Here is a 20970-nt window from a genome sequence, read left to right on the forward strand (position 1 = left end):
ACTAACAGTTATGTCTTTGCTGTAACAAAATGCTATTCAGTACAAGCAGGTATTGCATTTTGTAACTGACGCTGCATATTACTTGATTAAAGCCATGACACAATTGAAGTTATATTTAAATATATGACATATTAGGTGTGCTAAAGTATTAGTTGGCAGTAATATATTTATTGATTTGGAAGTGCAGAACCCTAATCCCTTTCAAAACGGTCACCTTGGTGATGGACACCCCCCCCCCCCCCCCTCTCTCTCTCTCTCTCTCTCTCTCTCTCTTCCCTAGCGAGGCCAATGTTTCGGATAATGTCTTCTCTTGACTCAAACTGTGTTCCTTTCAGGGGCATTTTTGGATTGTTGGGAAATAACCGAAAGTCACGTGCAGCCATATCAGGGGAGTAGGGAACTCGACTACCCACTGGTACATTGAATTTGGTGAGGAAAGTAGTGAAACAGCTGCACAGAATGGTGATTGCATTGTTATGACTGAGCTGCACAGTTTTTGCTGCCCACAGATCTGATCGTTTGTGCAGCACAAAGGCGAGAAGGACCTCCTGTTAGTATAGCTTTGTAATGGTTTGATCATAAAATGGAAACTCCAGGTTGGAATACTGCCTTGGGGGTGCATACTCATTGTGATGCAACAGCCCATGAAAGTCCAGGAAAACTGTCAATGTGACATTGACATTGCTGCAGACTTGGGGTGCATTTTTGGTCTTGGGTCGGATGGTCGGATGTTTCCACTGTGGTGACTAAATCTTGGTTTCTGTACCATACCCATAAATCCACATGTGATCACCTGTGGTCAGTGTTCAGGACTTTACAGTTACTGTTTGCACTGTCCAGCATGTCCTGTTTGCACTGTCCAGCATGTCTCGTGATTTCTAGATGGTACTACTTCTGCTCCATTGTCAGCATTTTTTATATGAATTTCGCACACACTCTGTTAATGCACAAATTATTGGTCAAAATAGAATGTACCATTCCAATGCTTACCCTTGTCTTGCTAACAAATTCCCATACTGTGATATGGTGGTCTTTCACAACCAAGGTCAGCACTTGCTTAATTACTATGTAATAATCTTGGCTATTTGCTGTCTGCCTGGACACGATTCAGTTTCCACTGATATGTGGCCTTCTTGGAAGTGATAGTATCACTCTTTCATCAGTGAGTTGCTCATTGCTTCATCCCTAAAAGTGTGTTGAATCTTGTAAATGGTTTCCACAAGAGTATTGCCATGTTTTAGATAGAAAAATTGAGAAGTGATACTGCATAAAATTCCATCATTTTATTAGTTCCTGAGATCTAATAAGCACTTCTTACACATCAGCCCTTGCATGCCGACTTCCAGTGACTGATGCTCTTTCCGCTATCAGGTAAAAATTCATGATTGCACATCAATGTCCCCCTATAAATCTCTGCTGAAGGGAGTCTTCTGCACTTAATTTTGTGTGGGAGAGGAGGAGGTTGGATACTTCTGGAACACACACCTTATTTTCTTATCATCATGGAAACTGTTAAGAGTGATCTTCAGCCCGAAGACTGGTTTGATGTAGCTCTCTGTTAGCCTGTCCTGCTGTGCAAGTCTCCACATTGCTGCATAACTATAACTATTGCAACATGAATTTATTTGAACTTGCTTACTGCAGTCATGTCTTGGTATCCCTCTGCAATCCCCCCCCTCCCCCCCTCCTTTTCAGATACACTTCCCTCCATAATCAAATTGACTATTCCTTGATGCCTCAGGATGTGCCATATCGATCTGTCTTTTTTTAGTCAAGTTTTGTCAAGAATTCCATTTGTCCCTAGTTTGATTCAGTACCACCTCACTACTTAAGTTTTAAGTTTTCCCCCTGTAATTTTCAGGATTCTCCTGTAGCACTGTATTTAAAAAGCTTCTCTTGTCTTCTCTGCTTTTCCTATCTGTTTATTTTTCTGTTTCACTTCTGTACAAGGCTCGTTTATTTGCTGTCCAACTAACACAACACATCTACTACTATTCATAATTCATTTCCCAATCTCATTTCTTCAGCATTCTGTGATTTAGTTTGACTATATTTAATTACTGTACTTTAACTTTAGTTGATGTTAATCTTGCAACCTCTTATCAGTTCTGTTCAACTATTCTTCCAAGTCCTTTGCAGTCTCTGACAAGCGTTCAGCTGTCACCGCATCCCTCATTTCAGTCATAAAACACCCCAGTCTCCTCCATTCTTCTTCATCCTCTTCTTTTCCACTGTTCTCCACCACTTTTTGGATACACTTTCTTTGGCCATGTGCCTTCTTTTATTCTTTTGATATGCCTTAACCACACAAACTATCTTTCCTCTATCTTATACATGGTACTATGATGAATCCACCTCCTCTCTCTAATTTCCTCATTTCTAATGCAGCCAGGTCAGGAAATTCTATGTGCTCTTCTCAAGAGATCCATTTATAAAGCTCTAAGTCCCTTTTTGTTTCTTTCTGCGAGTTCCCAACAGTCACTCCCACAACTTGTTATTGATTTCACGATGGTTTTGTATAATTGCATTTTAACTTTTAAACCCATTTTTGAGGACCGAAGTACAGTATTTAATTTTTAGATAGCCTCCCATCCCTGTCTGATCCAATGTTAGATACGTGTCAAGCTTTCATCACATGATAGCATACTATCCACATGCTTGAACTCTTTGCACACTTCAAATTGATGTCCACCAATGTCCAAGATATTTCCCTCCTCTCACAATTTAGATATTCTGTCTTTTCAAAATTAATTTCCAAATCCCACTTTTTATATTCTGCCAACAATTTCCCAAGCATGTGAGACATCTCCTCTTCATTACTTACTGCGATGATCTGATCATCAGGATGGAAAGCTGAATACATTAACAGGTTCCGTACCTCAATCTCTATGCCCATGCACTTTCTACATCTATTGCCTTCCGCACATACGTCTTAAAGAATGTGGTAGGCAGACAGCATCCTTGTTTCAGTCATTTAGTTATTCTGAAGGACTTTCTAGAAATTTCTGTCCCCACTTTACACTGAGGTGACAAAAGTTGTGGTATAGTGATATGCACATATACAGATGGTAGTAATATTGTGTACACAAGATATAAAAGGGCAGTGCAGTAGTGGAACTGTCATTTGTACTCGGATGATTCACGTGAAAAGGTTCCCAATGTGATTACGGCCACACAATGGGAATTAAGACCTGGCACGCGGTATGGAAGTTGGAGCTAGATGCATGGGACATTCCATTTTGGAAATTGTTAGGGAGTTAAGTATTCTGAGATCCATACTGTCTAGAGTGTGTTGAGACTACCAAATATCAGGCATTACCTCACACCACGGACAATGCAGTCTCCACTTAATGACTGGGAGCAGCAGTGTTTGCATAGAAATATGAATACTAACAGACAAGCAGCACTGTGTTAAATAATCACAGAAATCAATGTGCGACATGTGATGAATGTATCTGCTATGAATGCTCTGCACAACAGCATATTAAACAAAGAGAACTTGAGAAGCTGACCACGGCTGAACATTGCTGAGAAAATAGGCATAAAATACAATTTGAAAAAATGAGGGTTTTCGCTCAAACATCATCGTATTGGGATTCTGCTATCAAAGAAGTGGCCAAAATTTGAATAAAATAGCAAAAATTGTAACAAAGATTAGGAATTTAAACATAGTAGGGCATGGGGGCAGGCTTTGGACATTGAGTGGAAACAGATGTAGGCTAGACGCATGTAAGGATGCACGAGCAGCAGTTTCGAATTTGGCGCCAGTTGCTGGCACCTTGTGATGTCGTCACTCAGTCCCCTGCGGGGTTGAACTGTTGCTCAACTTGCCTTCCATGCATGTTCCACTCCAGCCCTATCTGGAAGGTTCCAGACACTACCATTACATCTATATAAGCAGTACAGTGTGCCAGCCTCAGCAGCCAGTGATTTCAACTGCTGGTGACTATGACTTGAATGTTTTATTAAAAATGACACAGCTTGTAACCCAAGATGATTTTATTGAATCTAGTTGTCTTTTTGAAGTTACACTGCAGTCGGAAAATCGGATGAAGTAAATCTTGGGATGCTTTTTATATGCTAATGTTATTATAGTATTTTTGTCTGTGTACTTGCAAGTATCGTGCCTCTTCCATTACACAGAATATCTCGTACATGCAAATCATCACTGACACTGTTTTTGTAATTGGATCCTGTTAGAGCGACAATATGACAGTATGGTTTCACAAGTAATTTGTATATGGTCAGAGGTGTTATGTTTTCTATGAGTTACAATTTTTTACAAAAACTTGTCGGTTATGAAATTTAGTTACCAATATTTTTTTGAATATGTTGAGTCTGAGGAAGTGAAAATATTTATGGAAATCACTACAGTTACCAGGTACAAGATAAATAATTGAAAAAACATTACTGATTTACTATATAGTTTGTTATTGAGAAATTTTTTTCCTTACTTTTTTGTGCACAAAAATTTCCAGCTCCTCCATTAAATTCATTGTATGTGATTTTTGGAGTGGTGGAGTACCCTAAGATCTCCTTCCGTGCTTTTGAGTGGGTTTTTATGTGTGTTACTATTAAATGAAAAGCGCTATATTACAAGACCATCATCAGATTGTAACTGACTATTGTCGCCAAAGTAATTACAATGTTTGTAAATGATGCTGGGGAAGATGTTACATATCTAGATTGAGGCACAGTTTTGACAGTGTGGTGGTTATACAGTGTAAAAGGTAAAAAGTTAAACAGTAAATAAACATGAATGGAGCAAACAGGAAAAGCATGAACACTATACTCACTTACATCAGTTTATCTTAATAAATGTACCCAATAAAATAAAATAAAATAAATAATAAAAATAATTATAAAATAAAATAAAATTTGTACTCGGCATGGCTACTTCAAGAGGTACGAAACATGGAATGTGATACAGAAACCAGTCAAAAGAAAAAACTAATACTTGTAATTACAGAATATATGGAGTACATAGCCAATCTTAATAAAATAAAAGAAATTGATAAATACAGGAAAATGGAGAAATATGAAGGAACAGACAGTGTGACAAGTACTGGAAAACTGAGAGGACTATGCTTATTATCCCTACATTAGCGTGGTGGTAAAGATAGCAAAAGGAAGTTTTTTCTCCAGGTTTGAAACATTCACTCTCTGGAATGTTTTGAGGGACATTTTAGACCTTATAAATGGAAGAAGTTTGATTCTTCAGTCAAAAGGTTTCTGGCCTGAATTTTTAAGCAGAGCTGAAAAATGGCTACAATATTGGGTCTGAGTCAGTTTTCTCAAAAAAGAAAGGAAGGAACAGGAAGGGTTTTCTTTGGTGAGTCTGATTGGGGTAGTAGTTGAGCACCTGACACACTCTCAGATGAAACAGAACAACAAAAATTTCAAAAAGAGGTTTTTGACATGATCATGGATAAGATTATTCCTATAGACAAGATTGTGTCTCAGGTGGATTCTCTGTATGAAGAAATGAGAAACATTTGTACAACTTTTGAAGCCATTCTCAGAATAAATTCAACTTTGTATTATAGTGGTATGATTAAGAAATTAATACTAACTTATCAAAGAAATAGAAATGTTTAAGTCAGCGAGTGGAGCTGCTCTTCCAGATTTGACGAAGACAACAAAAAACAAAGGGATTAAATTTCTTCTTATAAATGAAATATATAAGTTGAGTTTACAAGGTGTGTTTCTTGAAGTTTGCACTTTGCTCAGGATTTTCATTACCCTATCAGTGACTGTTGTTCAGGTGAGAGGATTTAGTAAATTAGCATTAATCAAAAATCATTTAAGATCAACTTTAGGCCAACAGAAACTGAATCACCTATCACTGTTATCAATAGAGCATGAACTTGATTCTAAAATCAACTTCAGTGATGTAGTGGATAACTTCATCAGCTGCAAGAATAGAAGATTCAGAGTTTCATCTGCAGTTGTACGAAGTTGTTCATCTGATACTGAAAGATCCTATCAGACTTTTTAAATAAAGAAAACGAAGTATGCTGCAAAGGTCTCTCGCTAAATGTTAGGTTCATCATCATCTTCATCACCACCACCACCATTATAAGTGTATTTGTTCAAATACAGTGCAGTGTGCAGGCAGCATTTATTTACTGCTCACATGTAAAACAATGTACTGAAGAATCAGTATTTGTGACAATTCCTGTGGGCTGAAAGAGCTCGGGAGCCCTGACAAAAGTTTGCCCACTTGCTTGTGAAATCAGTGGATGGCCCTGTCCCCATCACATTAAAATTTTTGTTTTCCTTAACACACTGAATCATTTTTTGTATCTCATCATCAGTCCTTCTAAGTGATTCATCATATGTGGACTCTGAAGGCACATAAACTTGTACTACTGTAGGTGGTGTTGGTTATGTGTCTCTTCTGGCTACGATAATGTGTTCATTATGTTTAAATGATTAATGGAAAATCTCATATAAAGATGAGAAACAAATACTAACAAAGAGGTAGAAGGGCTGGCCAGTACTTACCTCAGCTCAGTACAGCCGATAGATACACAAAACAGAACAGAAAATTTACGTATCCTAGCTTTCGGAACTTTGTTCCTTCGTCAGTGAGGAGAGAGGAGAAAAAAAGGGGAAGAAGGGAAAGTGGATTCAGTTACTTACAACCCAGGTTATGTAGCAACAGGGGAAAGGTAAACAGGGAGGATAGCAAAGATGGAGGCATGGGTGTCAGAGGGAAGCCAAAGATATTCTGCTGTAAATACTGTACCAGCTTGAAACCAAAGAGGATGCATACAGAAGTAAAGAGGCATATAGTATAAAGATAAACACAACTATGTAGGATGAAAAGATGCATGAATGGGTAAAGAGGAAAGGGAAAGAGGAGAAGACTGAAGAGTAAATGGGAGTGAGGTTGGTTAACGTAGGTTCAGTCCGGGGGATGGTGGGATGAAAGGATGTGTTGGAGTGCAAGTTCCCATCTCCGCAGTTCCAAGGGACTGGTGCTCGGTGGGAGAAGCCAAATGGCATGTACGGTTTAGCAGATTCCTAGGTCCCTAGAATTATGATGGAGGGCCTGCCCCATTCATCCCCCCACAACCACCTACTCCAGCCCCGCTACTGGTAAAACATACACAATTCAAGGCAGGGCCACATGTGAAACAACACATGTCATTTATCAGCTGACATGCCTGCACTGCACAGCCTTTTACGTTGGTATGACGACAACTAAACTGGCTGTGCGCATGAACAGGCACAGACGAACTGTCTGCCTAGGAAATGTCCAATACCCAGTAGCAGAGCATTCCCTCCAGCATAATTCTAGGGACCTAGGAACCTGCTAAGCCATACATGCCGTTTGGCTTCTCCCACCCAACACCAGTCCCTCAGAACTGCGGAGATAGGAACTTGCACTCCAACACATCCTTTCATCCCACCATCCCCCTGGACTGAACCTACGTTAACCAACCTCAGTCCCATTTACTCTTCAGTCTTCTCCTCTTTCCCTTTCCTCTTTAGCCATTCACACATCTTTTCATCCTACATAGTTGTGTGTATCTTTATACTATATGCCTCTTTACTTCTGTATGCATCCTCTTTGGTTTGAAGCTGGCACAGTACTTACAGTAGAATATCTTTGGCTTCCCTCTGACACCCATGCCTCCATCTTTGCTGCCCTCCCTGTTTACCTTTCCCCTGTTGCTTCATAACCTGGGTTGTAAGTAACTGAATCCACTTTCCCTTCTTCCTCTTTTTTTCCCCCCTCTCTCCTCTCTGACGAAGGAACAAAGTTCCGAAAGCTAGGATACGTAAAATTTTCTGTTCTGTTTTGTGTATCTATTATTGGCTGTACTGAGCTGAGGTAAGTACTGGCCAGCCCCTCTCTCTCTCTCTCTCTCTCTCTCTCTCTCTCTCTCTCTCTCTCTTTGTTAGTATTTGTTCATTATGTTTTTCATAGTAGTGTACCCATATTCTACTTTCTTATTCATTATAAGACTTTCTCCTGCATTACTGCTATTTGATTTTGTGTTGATGAGCATTGGAAATTTTACAAATAAATTTCAAGATAGTTAACAAGTTGGTACTTTCTGCAGAAATGTGTTGTGAAACTTCATACAGAATACAAGCTATCAAAATAGCAGCACAAAGCATACCTCTGGTGCTGAACCTATTTATAACATTTTAGGATATATGATTTCTTGTTTTATTACTTAACGAACTGTTAGAATTCTTGTAAATATGTTTGATCTTTAAAGTGCACCCTAAATTGAGTTGCATAACATTTGCTGAAAAACATGAGAGTTTAGGCCAAAATAAAATTCTGTCTGTTGCGAAGAGAAATTAATGTATTGTGCTCATTGGTTGTCGACACAATAACAGAATTTCATTGGAGTCATATTCGGTTATTGAGTATAAAACAAAAGGAAGTGTAAACAATGAGAATTGCTGTTTATATTTACAGTAATCCTTCCAGCCATCTGTGGTCATCCTTATACGGAGCCATGTTGTTCATAAAGTGTTATCACAGTAATCATCTCCAAACTGGATTATATTACAGGAAGAATGTGTGAAATAGTATAGGGGAAAAAATACAGAGCACTCATAAAAAAATTTGAGATATCCAAACAAATTTGTAAATCTGAATTCAATTTTAATTGGTCAGTGTAAATCTTCCCAGAAACATATTTCTGAATAGTGGACAAATAGTTGATTTTAAGCATACACTCTTAAGCTCTAGTGTTGGAGAGATACTCCTCACCCCCTCCCCCCAAAGTGAAGATATTTGATTACAAAACAGAAGAATTCCCTTGATACACTTGAAAGTCACAGTGATAATGAGTTGCAGCAGTAGAGCAGTGGAAGATTGAATATGAGTAGAATAATTTCTGTAATAGCAGTTTTCCCAAAATCAGAATGTGAGTTTGTGCACAGCTGCATAATAATAAGAGATCAAAGTAGTGCCAGTTGTTTGTGGTTTGTTTGATTATCGTATGTTTGATTTTCTCCTTAAGTAAGGTAATTTTTGAACATGCTGCTATATATACAGGGTGAGTCACCTAACGTTACCACTGGATATATTTCGTAAACCACATCAAATACTGACGAACTGATTCCACAGACCGAATGTGAGGAGAGGGGCTAGTGTAATTGGTTAATACAAACCATAAAAAAATGCACAGAAGTATGTTTTTTTTAACACAAACCTACGTTTTTTTGGAACCCCATTAGTTTTGCTAGCACATCTGAACATATAACCAAATACGTAATCAGTGCCGTTTGTTGCATTGTAAAATGTTAATTACATCCGGAGATATTGTAACCTAAAGTTGACGCCTGAGTGCCACTCCTCTGCTGTTCGATCGTGTGTATCGGAGAGCACCAAATTACGTAGGGATCCAAAGGGAACGGTGATGGACCTTAGCTACAGAAGAGACTGGAACAGCACATTACGTCCACATGCTAATACCTTTTTATTGGTCTTTTTCACTGACACACATGTACATTACCATGAGTGGTGAGGTACACATACACTCGTGGTTTCTGTTTTCAATTACGGAGTGGAATAGAGTGTGTCCCGACATGTCAGGCCAATAGATGTTCAATGTGGTGGCCATCATTTGCTGCACACAATTGCAATCTCTGGCATAATGAATGTCGTACACGCTGCAGCACATCTTGTGTAATGTCGCTGCAGGCTGCCACAATACGTTGTTTCATATCCTCTGAGGTTGTAGGCACATCACGGTACACATTCTCCTTTAACATACCCCACAGAAAGAAGTCCAGAGGTGTAAGATCAGGAGAATGGGCTGGCCAATTTATGCGTCCTCCACGTCCTATGAAACGCCCGTCGAACATCCTGTCAAGGGTCAGCCTAGTGTTAATTGGGGAATGTGCAGGTGCACCATCATGCTGATACCACAAACATCGACGCGTTTCCAGTGGGACATTTTCGAGCAACGTTGGCAGATCATTCTGTAGAAACGCGATGTATGTTGCAGTGCTCTCCGATACACACGATCGCACAGCGGAGGAGTGGTACTCAAGCATCAACTTTAGGTTACAATATCTCCAGATGTAATTAACATTTTACAATGCAACAAACGGCACTGATTACGTATTTGTTTATATGTTCAGATGTGCTAACAAAACTAACGTGGTTCCATTTAAAAAAAACGTAGGTTTGTGTTAAAAAACATACTTCCGTGCATTTTTGTATGGTTTGTATTAAACAATTACACGAGCCCCTCTCCTCACGTTCGGTCTGTGGAATCGGTTCGTCAGTATTTGATGCGGTTTACGAAATATATCCAGCGGTAACGTTAGGTGACTCACCCTGTAGACCACTTGTACAGAAGCATGTTCTGTCACCAGTTGAAAATCTCATCATTAAAGGTTGAAACAGATCGTGGATGATTACACAAAGCATGCAACAACTGGGACTGTATTACCCTTCATTATTTTTGTAAAATGTTGACACAGAGAATACATTTCTGTATATTGTCTTGTCGAGTATTTCTAGTTGAATTTTCTTGCGCATAAAACTGACATTCTTGTGCATAAAACTGACATCCAGGTTCATTGTCTCAGTTCCAGAACACTGGAAACTTGGTTTTTATTTCTAAGTGGAAATCAGTTGATATTTTACTTGTATATTTTAAATTTCTTTTCATAAATATGTATATGGTTCAGTCCCTAATAATTACAAAGACACTTCGATTCTGTTATAATTAATTATATGTGTAAGTAACAATTGTCAGTTGAGTGATAATTTTTATGACTGATTTGTTTCAGGACTGCTAGCAAAGAAGGCTGTAGAAGCTGGGTTAACTGTTGCTCCATATATTAAGACGAGCCTGTCACCTGGTTCTGGAGTAGTTACTTATTATTTAGAAGAGAGTGGTGTTATCCCCTATTTGCAGAAACTTGGGTTCTCAGTAGTTGGCTATGGCTGCATGACATGCATAGGTAACAGTGGACCATTGCCTGAACCAGTGGTTGAAGCTATTGAGACGGTTAGTTATTTCTTTGCTTTTAAATATTTGAGAAGAACAGTTACGTGAAGCTATGATCTAGATACTAAGTCTAAATAATTGCAGAATGGTGTACCTCCCTCTGTCCATATGTGTTTCACAAGAAATTAATTTCATGGAATAGCTTACTCCTGTGACAAACAATGGAAAGTCCGGGATGGAATAAAAATAATATGGAAATAACAGATTGGTACTCACCATATAGAGGAGGCATTGACTTGGTCAAGCACAGTGAAAAGAATAGTAGAAATATACGAACTTTCAGACAAAGTCCTTGCTGCAGGGGTGGGTGGTGGGGATAAGGTGGCAGCAAGGCATGAGGAGGGGGATGGATTGCTGGGTAGGGGTGAGAATGGAGGAAGATGCCAGTGCTGCATGTGGGAATGTGGGACAGGATAAAGCTACTAGGTGCAGTATCGGAAGGCTGTGTTGGGAGCAGGGGAAAAAAGGGGGGGGGGGGTTGAAAGGGAGGAGACAGGAGTAGAGAAAAGGAAAGAACTTCTGGGTGCATTGGTGGTATAGAAGGGGTGTGGTTACTGTAGCAGGAGCAGGGAAGGGGATAGGAAAGGGAAGGGCAGGGACTAGCAGAGGTTGAGGCCAGGAGGGTTACAGGAATAGAGCATGTTATAGAGAGATTTCCCAACTCTGCAGTTCAGAAAAGCTGCTGTTCAAGGCAAGAATTCATATTGCATAGGCTGTGAAGCAGTCATTAAAGTGAGGCCCATTGTGTGGAGAATGTAGCACAATTGTTACAGATAAATTCGTAGATCACATGCCTGCTTTCACAGGTGGCCATGCTTTTGATAGGATAGAAGATGTCAGTGGCAGGACTGGAGTTGCTGGTAGTGGGAGGATGCATGGGACATATCTTTCATGTAGGACTATGGTAGGGATATGAACCATGGGGCAAGATGTTGGGAGCAGAGGTGGAGGAGAGACAGATAAGGATATTGCATATGTTGGGTGGGCAATGGAGTACCACTGTGTGATGGATGGGAATGATATTTCTTATTTCAGGGCATGATGAAATATTATTGGAACCGTAGCAAAGAATGAGTCAGTTGTTCCAATCCTGGGTGGTACTGAGCCATAAGAGAAGCGATCCTCTATGGCTGGACTGTGAGTACATGAGAGATGGTAGGTCATTGGTGAGAAAAGGTATAGGATATCGGTTTCTGGAATAGATTTAGCAGGTGATTTCATTCTGTGAAGGCAGCAGTGAGACTCTTGGCACATTTTGAAATGAACTGCTTGACACTACAGATGCAGTGACCATGGGTGGTTATGGAAGGGACTTCTTCGTGAAGAATGGGTGGCAGCTGATGAAGTGGAGGTATTGTCAGTAGTTAGTAGGTTTGGTTTGGACAGATGTAGATGCCCTTAAGGTTGAAGTCGACATCAAAGAAGGTAGTTTGTTGGCTGAAGATGAACAGATGAAGTGGATGGGAAGGAAGTGTTGAGGTTCTGGAAGATGTGGATGGATTGCCCCCACATGGCTGCTTTCACAGGTAGCCCTGTCTTTGATGGGGTAGGAGACATCAGTGGCAGGATGAAAATGTCATCATAGAATATGAACCAATTTAGAGGTTTGGCAATTTGAGTAGTTTGGATAAATTACTCTAGATGGGCTAGTAATAAATTAGTGTAGGTTGGTATAATGCAGGTGCCATGGATTTATTCATGGGTGAGATCTTCAAAGGAGAAGTAATTGTGGGTGAGGATATCCTCATTGCCACCCAGGACTGGAGCAGCTGAATTACATTCCTTGCCAAAGTTTTGATTATCCCTCATCCTGCTCTAAAATGAGGAATATCCACCCATCTTTCTTACAGAGGTATTCCACCATCCACCCACCCTACACAATATTCTTGTCTGTCCTTACTCCACCCTTGCACCCAACACCTTATCCCATGGCTCATATCCCTGCCTTACTCAGAGCTAAAAGATCTGTCCCATATGTCCTCCCACTACCATTGACTTCAGTCCTGCCACTGATGTCTCCTACCCCATAAAAGACAGGGATACCTGTGAAGCAGTCATGTGATCTACAAACTTACTTCCAACATTGTGTTACATTCTACATTGGAATGATTAAGAGCTAGTTTGCTGTCCATATGAAAGGCCACTGTCCAACTGTGGAAACGAGACAGCTAGACCACTCAGTTGCTGAACACACTGCCCAACACAATGTGCTTCACTTTAATGACTACTTCACAACCTGTGTCACCTGGATTCTTCCAGCTTTTCTGAACTGCACAGGTGGGAATTCTCCCTACAACAAATCCTTTGTTACTGTAACCCTTTGTCCTCAACCTTTGCTTGTCACTGATCTCCACCTTTCCTGTTCACGATTCACAAATACAATAGGTAATAGAAATACTGTATATCCAAGCCCAAGTAACACATAAGCTTTTCAAAATCAAAACAAATAACAGGATGACAAGAATCAGAAAAACTTATGACTTAAGAATTATGACCAACATACTTGCTACTCAATAAGACAATACAGCACGTACTCACTATGTTTTTCATATTCAACTGACTTTTGCAAGGTGAAAATATAAAGTTGTAGTTGCAAGTTTAGAATCAGAAACACACAGCCTTATTTTCTATAACCCACAAGACTTACAATTTTTACAAAGACAAAGCTCAGTTTCACCCAATATATTTGTTATCACACTGGGCTGATTCACAGTTAATGAAGGAGTTGAAAATAAGTAATCCATACTGCTGATAACATCACTTAGCAGTGAGTTGTATCACTCGAGCTAAAGAATCAGCTAATTTATTACCATTGCCAGTACATTGTTTTGCACTTGCAGAATATAGATTACTCTAAATTTTCCTCAAATTAAATTGCTAACAAAGATCACATAAGAACATAATTGCTTTCTTAAACTCAACCAGCATTATGTTTACAGTTTTTATTAATAGTAAATTTTTATCCTCATATCAACCTGGTTGTCTAATGGTTTGTCATAGTATCTAAAATACCGAACATATGTGTGGCATTACTTGATTCAGTTACTAGTAACTTTTTGTGTTTTCGGTCGATTCAAAGAAATTCTTTGATTGGCAAAATAGTTCACAGGTGAATGGCTTGATGTCAGTGTCCAACAGGCAAAATAGTTCACAGGTGAATGGCTTGATGTCAGTGTCCAACAGGCACGATATTTCAATAAAATGGTTGCTTGCCATGAACTACCTCATCATGACGTACTCCAGGAGAATTATAAAAACAACAATTCTGTGATACTGTAACTGTCTCCTCTGCTTATTCTTGACACTAACCCATAGTGCACAGACTGTTAACTGAAGGGGAGTAAAAAATTTTATACTATGAGTGGATATCTTTGATTTTAATGTGCTGTGATTTAATTTTGGTTTCAGGGTGATCTTGTGTGCTGTGGAGTCTTATCTGGAAATCGTAATTTTGAAGGTCGGATCCATCCACATACTCGTGCCAATTATCTTGCATCTCCTTTGTTGGTGATAGCTTATGCAATTGCAGGAAGAATTGATATAAACTTTGAGAAGGAGCCACTTGGTAAGTAAAGGGAACAAATATAAGTACAAGACTAAAATGAGATTTTTTTATTATGTAAGTAAATGCTTGAAAATCGCTCTTACCGTGTAAAATTTCCAACATTTGTACATGCACAGCTCCTAGCCATGTATATGTGCATGTGGATGGGTATGAATGCATGTGTGTATGTGTGTGTGCGCGCGCGCGCGCGCGCGCGCGCACACACACACACACACACACACACACACACACACACACACACACACACACACACACACACACACCTTGCTTTACAGTGAGAGATTATGAAAAAACAAAACCTGTTTGTTCAATTGACAAAGTTTGCAAAAGGAGTAAATTACGGTATTGAAAGTAAACAGTGATCAATGTTTTACTCTAAGGCACAAGAAAAAAACCGATGCAGTTTAGTCTTCTTCAGCATAAACACCATACAACTTCACTTGGTACTCCTAGCATCAAGTCATTCAGAAAATTCTACGATGTTTGGAGTCTGAGGATAACTCCACCCTGCAAACTATTTTGGACCTTACTAACATTCTGTAATCTCCTCCCTTTCAAATTTTGATGTTCCTGAGATTTAAGACACCTGAGTCACATTCACAATACTTTGCCCAAACTGTGCACAGGTATGGCAAAGGAGCACTGTCACAGTGATACCAACATTTATCAGTGGCCTAGCAGGGTGGATACTTGCACAAGATTCTTTCTAGCAACTACCATTAAACCAGCTCTCCATAATTATGGTTTGAGCAATAGGAGATATAATCTATATGGACAGTTACTTTACCATAAAAAAATGAGCAGAGTTCTCCTCCATATTCTATTTAGCTGCTGGATGAATTTTATGACACTATTTTTCAGTCCACAATCTTTCCTTAAAATTGTCCAAATTTGTCACATTCCTTATGTCATCTATCAAACAGTGGAAAGTCCAGGATGGAATGTAACTATATTATGAAAAGGAAAGTTGTTACTCACTGTATAGCGGAGGTGCTTAGTCGCAGATAGGCACAACAAAAAGACACTCTCAATTAAAGCTTCTGGCCATTAAATCCTTCATCAAAAATAAACAAAAAACACACACACACACACACACACACACACACACACACACACACACACACAGTCTCGGGCAACTGAGACTCAGGGTAGGGATGACTGACAGTGAAGTGCTGCAGGTTAGACGGAGGTCAGGCAAGAGGTGGGGGGGTGATCAGCTTCCTAGATGTCACCCTTCCTAGATGTCGACCTCCACGTCAAACATAGCTACATCAGTACTATGTCATTATCAAAGCTACTAACCACCAGCAATAGCTCCACTTTGACAGCTGCCACCCGTTCCATACCAAGAAATCCCTTCAATACAGCCTAGCCACCATGGTCATAACATCTGCAGTGACAAGCAGTCCCTCTCAAAATATACTGAGGGTCTCACTGAAGCCTTCACAGACCCTAATTATCCTCCCAACATTGTACAAAAACAAATCTCCCATGCTTTATATTTCCAGTCTCCCACCACGTCCCAAAGTTCCACCGTCCGGTCACAGAGTAGCATTCCCCCTCGTAACTCAGTACCACCCAGGACTGGAGCATCTGAATTACATTCTCCGCCAGGGTTTTGACTACCTCTTGTTGGGCCGTGAAATGAGAAATATCCTGCCCACTATCCTTCAGACTCCTCCCAAAGTGGTATTTTGCCACCCACTGAACCTACACAATACACTCATCCATCCCCACAAAACCCTGTCTCTCATCCACTTACCTCATTTCTCATACCCCCTGTGATAGACCTAGATGCAAGACATGTCCCACACAACGTCCCACCACCACCACCACCACCACCACCCACTCTAGTCCGATCACAAACATCACCTATTCCAGTGATACCAGTCATGCGATCTATGCTAAACTGCAACCATTGTGCTGCATTCTATGTGGGCATGACAACCAACAAGTTGTCTGTCCGCATGAATTGCCATCGACAAACTGTGGCCAAGAAACAAGTGGACCACACTGTTGTTGAGTACACTGCGAAACATGACATCCCTCATTTCACAGTCTGTGCCATATGAATCCTTCCCACCAACACTAGCTTTTCCGAACTGCACAGGTGGGAACTTTCCTTGCAATATATCCTACATTCCCATAATCCTTCTGGCCTCAAGCTTAGTCACTCATTGTCCTCACTCCCCTCTTCCTGTTTCCATTCCAGCACTCCACAGCCCTCATTTCACCATCGCACCCAGTCTTTTTTACTTCTCTCCTTTTCCGCTGACCCCCCTCCCTCCCTACCTACCACTCGCCAATCCTCCATCTAAGGTGCAGCACTTCACTGTCTGCCACCCCTACCCTACTATCCCTCCCCCTCCCCGCCCCAACTTTCTCCTTACTCCCACCCAGACACCACTCCCGTCATGCACTGGTGCTGTTGCTCACAATGTGGCTTCAGATCTTCAGGTGCCTGAGATTGCATTTGTTTGTTTGTTTGTTTGTGTGTGTGTGTGTGTGTGTGTGTGTGTGTGTGTGTGAGAGAGAGAGAGAGAGAGAGAGAGAGAGAGAGAGAGAGAAAGAGAGAGAGAGATCTTATCTGTGACTCGGCATCTCCACTACATGTCATCTCAAAGACATGAGATCTTCATTTGTAATCCATTAAGCTTCTTGTTTCTGATACCCCTTTAGTAGTTGGTTTTCCAAAACATGACCTATCCAGTATGAAACAGTGGAAAATCCAGGATGGAATGTAACAATATTATGAAAAGGATAGTTGCTACTCACTATGTAGCGGAGATGCTGAGTCGCAGAAAGCCACAACAAAAAAAAACTTTCAGAAAGTTAGCTCTCAGCCAACAAGGCCTTTGTCAAAAGATGCCCCCCCCCCCCCCCCCCCCCCCCGCCAACGGCCGCACTTACGCACGTGTGCACACAAACACAACTCACACACACGTGACCATAGTCTCTGGCAGCTGCCAGAGACTGCGGTCATGTATGTAGGAGTTGCGTTTGAGTGAGCGAGTTGTTATTACCCAGGATGAGACTGTTATGAGTAGTGGCCCTTCCTCTTTGCTATGGATATTGTCTTCCAGGTCATTACTGTGGAATGCAAATGGTAATGATTCCAAGCAAATTACATTGTACTTGTGTGAACTGTGTTCATGATATTATTATTGGGTTTGGTACTGTCAGGACAGACCTCAAATGTAATGATACCTTACCATTAATGTTCTTCACCTCCTGCAGATGTCCTTGTAGGTTCCAGATTACCGATTCAAAAGATGTCATTTAAGCTCTGTAGTATTACATGCTGGTTGGGCAGATGACCTTTCCCAGTCCCTATTTATTTATGACAAGGAAAGATGATCATGGCAAAATAGTAACATAGTATTAGGTAATAGTGAAACACACAGTTTGTGCAGTCGTTTTGTTTCACGCTTGTGAGATTTTGAATAGAGAATGATCTTCAGTTGTGACCACATAATAGTTCTGTGTCACTTAAAGATGTCTTCTGAATGCATTGCTAAGCCATGAGCTTTGTCAGGTATGATTTTTGCCGATATTTATTCCCGCGACTGACAGAGAAGATTCAGAAAACCACCCTTGCGTGTGGAGTTTCAAGGAAGCTCACAATTTTTCAGCATTGTCACCAGAACTGATCTTGTCCCTTTGGTTCAGAGCTGAGTAGAAGGACTGAATCAGAGACTTTGGAAGTTGTGTGACAAGCTAGGCTGCAACTTCCTGGACTTTCACCAGAGGATTGAGAACTGTAGGGTCCACCTAAATCGGGCTTACTGTGTGTGGGGTGCACACAAGGGTTTTTACATCACACGATTCTCCATTCAATTCAGATAACAATAGCTGTGGCAAACACAGAAGTATCAGTGTAAGTTCGAAGGAAATGCCTCGCACAGGTGAGAGTATTAAAATCCTAAAGATGAACTACCGAAGCATTCACAGCAAAGTGCCGGAGTTTGAAGAGCTCATGAAAAGCAGTGTAGCTCACATAATACTAGGTACAGAAAGCTGATTGAAACATGAAATTAATAGCATTGAGATTTTTGGAAACAATTTAAATGTATATCAAAAGGATAAAATGGAGGTGGTATATTTGTTGCAATAGACAAGAAACTCAGATCCACCAATGTAGAAATTGAAGCTGTATGTGAGATTGTTTGGGCAAGCCTCAGTATCAGGGATGGTCATAAGATAATAATGGATCCTTCTATAAAGCACCAGACTCAACCAAAGACTTCAGAGAAACCCTCAGTTCACTAGTACGTAAGTTCCCTTCTCTTTATATTTCTCTCTGTCGAAATCTGCCATACAGGAACAAGGTTACTGTTCCACATAATGAAACTGTTTACTGTTCCTATTTTCTTCTGATAAAGCATATATATTTCGGGTGATGAGCATTGATAAAACTGTAATTGGTATATCATCTTTAGTTTTTACTGCAGATACACATCTTTTTGTATGGATGAGGATGTGCACTTATACGCAGTTGGCAAACATTTTTCAGCAAGGAGTGCAAGGAGGCAAAGCAGGCAGTGTAGCACATGTGAGCAAGAGATAAGGACTAATTTTGTATGTAGTTACTGCAAAGTACCCCCCCCAGTATGTATTCAGCCATGTTTTGAAAAAGTTCATAAAAAATGTTAAGCTGTGAATAAGTAAATTTGCTGGACATGTATGGATGGGACTTTTTTTTTTTTTTTTTTTTTTTTTTTTTTTTTTTAGAGGAACCCGGGAACGTGCAGAAAGGGCTTCAGTTTCAATGTGAGCAAAACGAACACAAGAACAGGTTAAACATTGGAACATTCAGTATTGTAGTTGTAAACTGTACTGGAAAAGAACCAGAGCTCCAAATGCTAATAGAAAGCACTGAATTTCAAATAATTATAGGTGCAAAAAGCTGGCTGAAGCCAGAAATAAGTTCAGCCGAAATTTTTACAAAGCATTTAATTGTGTTCATAAAAGGGTAGACTAAACACAGTTGGCAGTGGAGTGTTTGTTGCATTCAGTAGTAGTTTGCCTTGTATTGAAACTGAAGTAGATAGTTGCTGTGAGTTAGTATGGGTAGGATGTTGCAATAGTAAATGCTTTCATTCTGTGGAAAAGTAATCTTTTTCCTGTGAGGCAGCTTTCAACTGTGAGAAATATGGAGAGAAGGGGAAGGTAAGCATTCATCACAAAAAATGAACCAGGAGCTTGTGGAATTTCCTGTTTCATATCAAATCAAGAGAAAAAATAAGATAACAGTACTGAATAAAACCAGTATAAATTAATAATTGTTTCCCTTTGTCAACCTCCTGACTCAAATGATACAGTTGCTGAACAGTTAGAAAAAAAAACCATGAGTGTCATTTCAGTTAGGTACCCTACCCATAAAATTATGGTTCATGACGACTTCAATCTATCTGTGATACGTTTGTGAAAATACATGTTTAATGTCGGTGGTAGCCTATAAAACCATCTGAAATTGTACTGAGTGCTTTCTCAGAAAATTATTTTCAGGAGATGACTTGGAATGTGAATTGTTACAAAAACAAACTTGACCTATTAGCAACAAATAATCCCGACCAAATAGAGAGCATCATGACAGATACAGAGATTAGCGAACACAGGATCGTTGCAGCTAGGCTGAATGCTGTAACACCAAACTACCAAAAATAAATGCAAGATACATGTGCAGTCTCCATTCCTTCCAGTCAGACTATGTAAGTGGTTTAAATTCAAAGAAATAATATTGATGGCATTTGAGAGATATATACCAAATAAATTAATAAGAGATGGTACTGATCCCCCTGTGGTACACAAAATAGGTCAGAACACTGTTGCAGAAGAATCATAAATCATATTAAATTTAAAATAATGCAAAATCCCCAAGACTGGCAAAGTTTTACAGAAGTGTGAAATTTTACAGAAAATGCAAAGAGATGTAAAGTACACCAGTGGCAAGAAGCAATCGATACTTTCACTGCGCAATAATGATGGTGATGTTATTGATAACAGTACCACTAAAGCAGAGTTATTAAACACGATACCCAAAATATCTTCACAAAAGAAGACAATGTATGTACTCTAGAATTTGAATCAAGAACAACTGCCAACGTGAGTAACTTAGAAGCAGGTATCCTCAGTGTATTGAAGCAGCTTAAAACACATCAGAAAGGCAAGTCCTCCAGTCCAGACTGTATACCAGCCAGGTTCCTTTCAGAGTATACTGCCACACTAGCTCCATACTTAGCAGTCATCTACAATCACTCGCTCTTCAAAAGATCCATATTCAAAGAATGGAAAATTGCACAAATCAAACCAACACCCAAGAAAGGAAATAGTAGTAATCTGCTGAACTGCAGACCTGTATCCTAATGTCAATTTGTAGTAAGTTTTTGGAACATGTACTGTGCTCAA

The 20970-nt window shown here is 39.9% G+C and overlaps 1 protein-coding gene across 1 annotated transcript in view; it reads left to right on the forward strand.

Annotated features, from left to right (window-relative positions):
- LOC126187305 (cytoplasmic aconitate hydratase-like) overlaps nt 1–20970 on the forward strand; it is a 311989-nt gene that overhangs the window by 224407 nt on the left and 66612 nt on the right. The window contains exons 11-12 of the mRNA XM_049928298.1: nt 10777–10997; nt 14406–14562. Of these exons, the coding sequence (XP_049784255.1) occupies nt 10777–10997; nt 14406–14562 (378 nt within the window). The remainder of the gene's footprint in view (nt 1–10776; nt 10998–14405; nt 14563–20970) is intronic.

This window comes from Schistocerca cancellata, chromosome 5, assembly GCF_023864275.1.
Source record: "Schistocerca cancellata isolate TAMUIC-IGC-003103 chromosome 5, iqSchCanc2.1, whole genome shotgun sequence".
Lineage (NCBI taxonomy): Eukaryota > Metazoa > Arthropoda > Insecta > Orthoptera > Acrididae > Schistocerca > Schistocerca cancellata.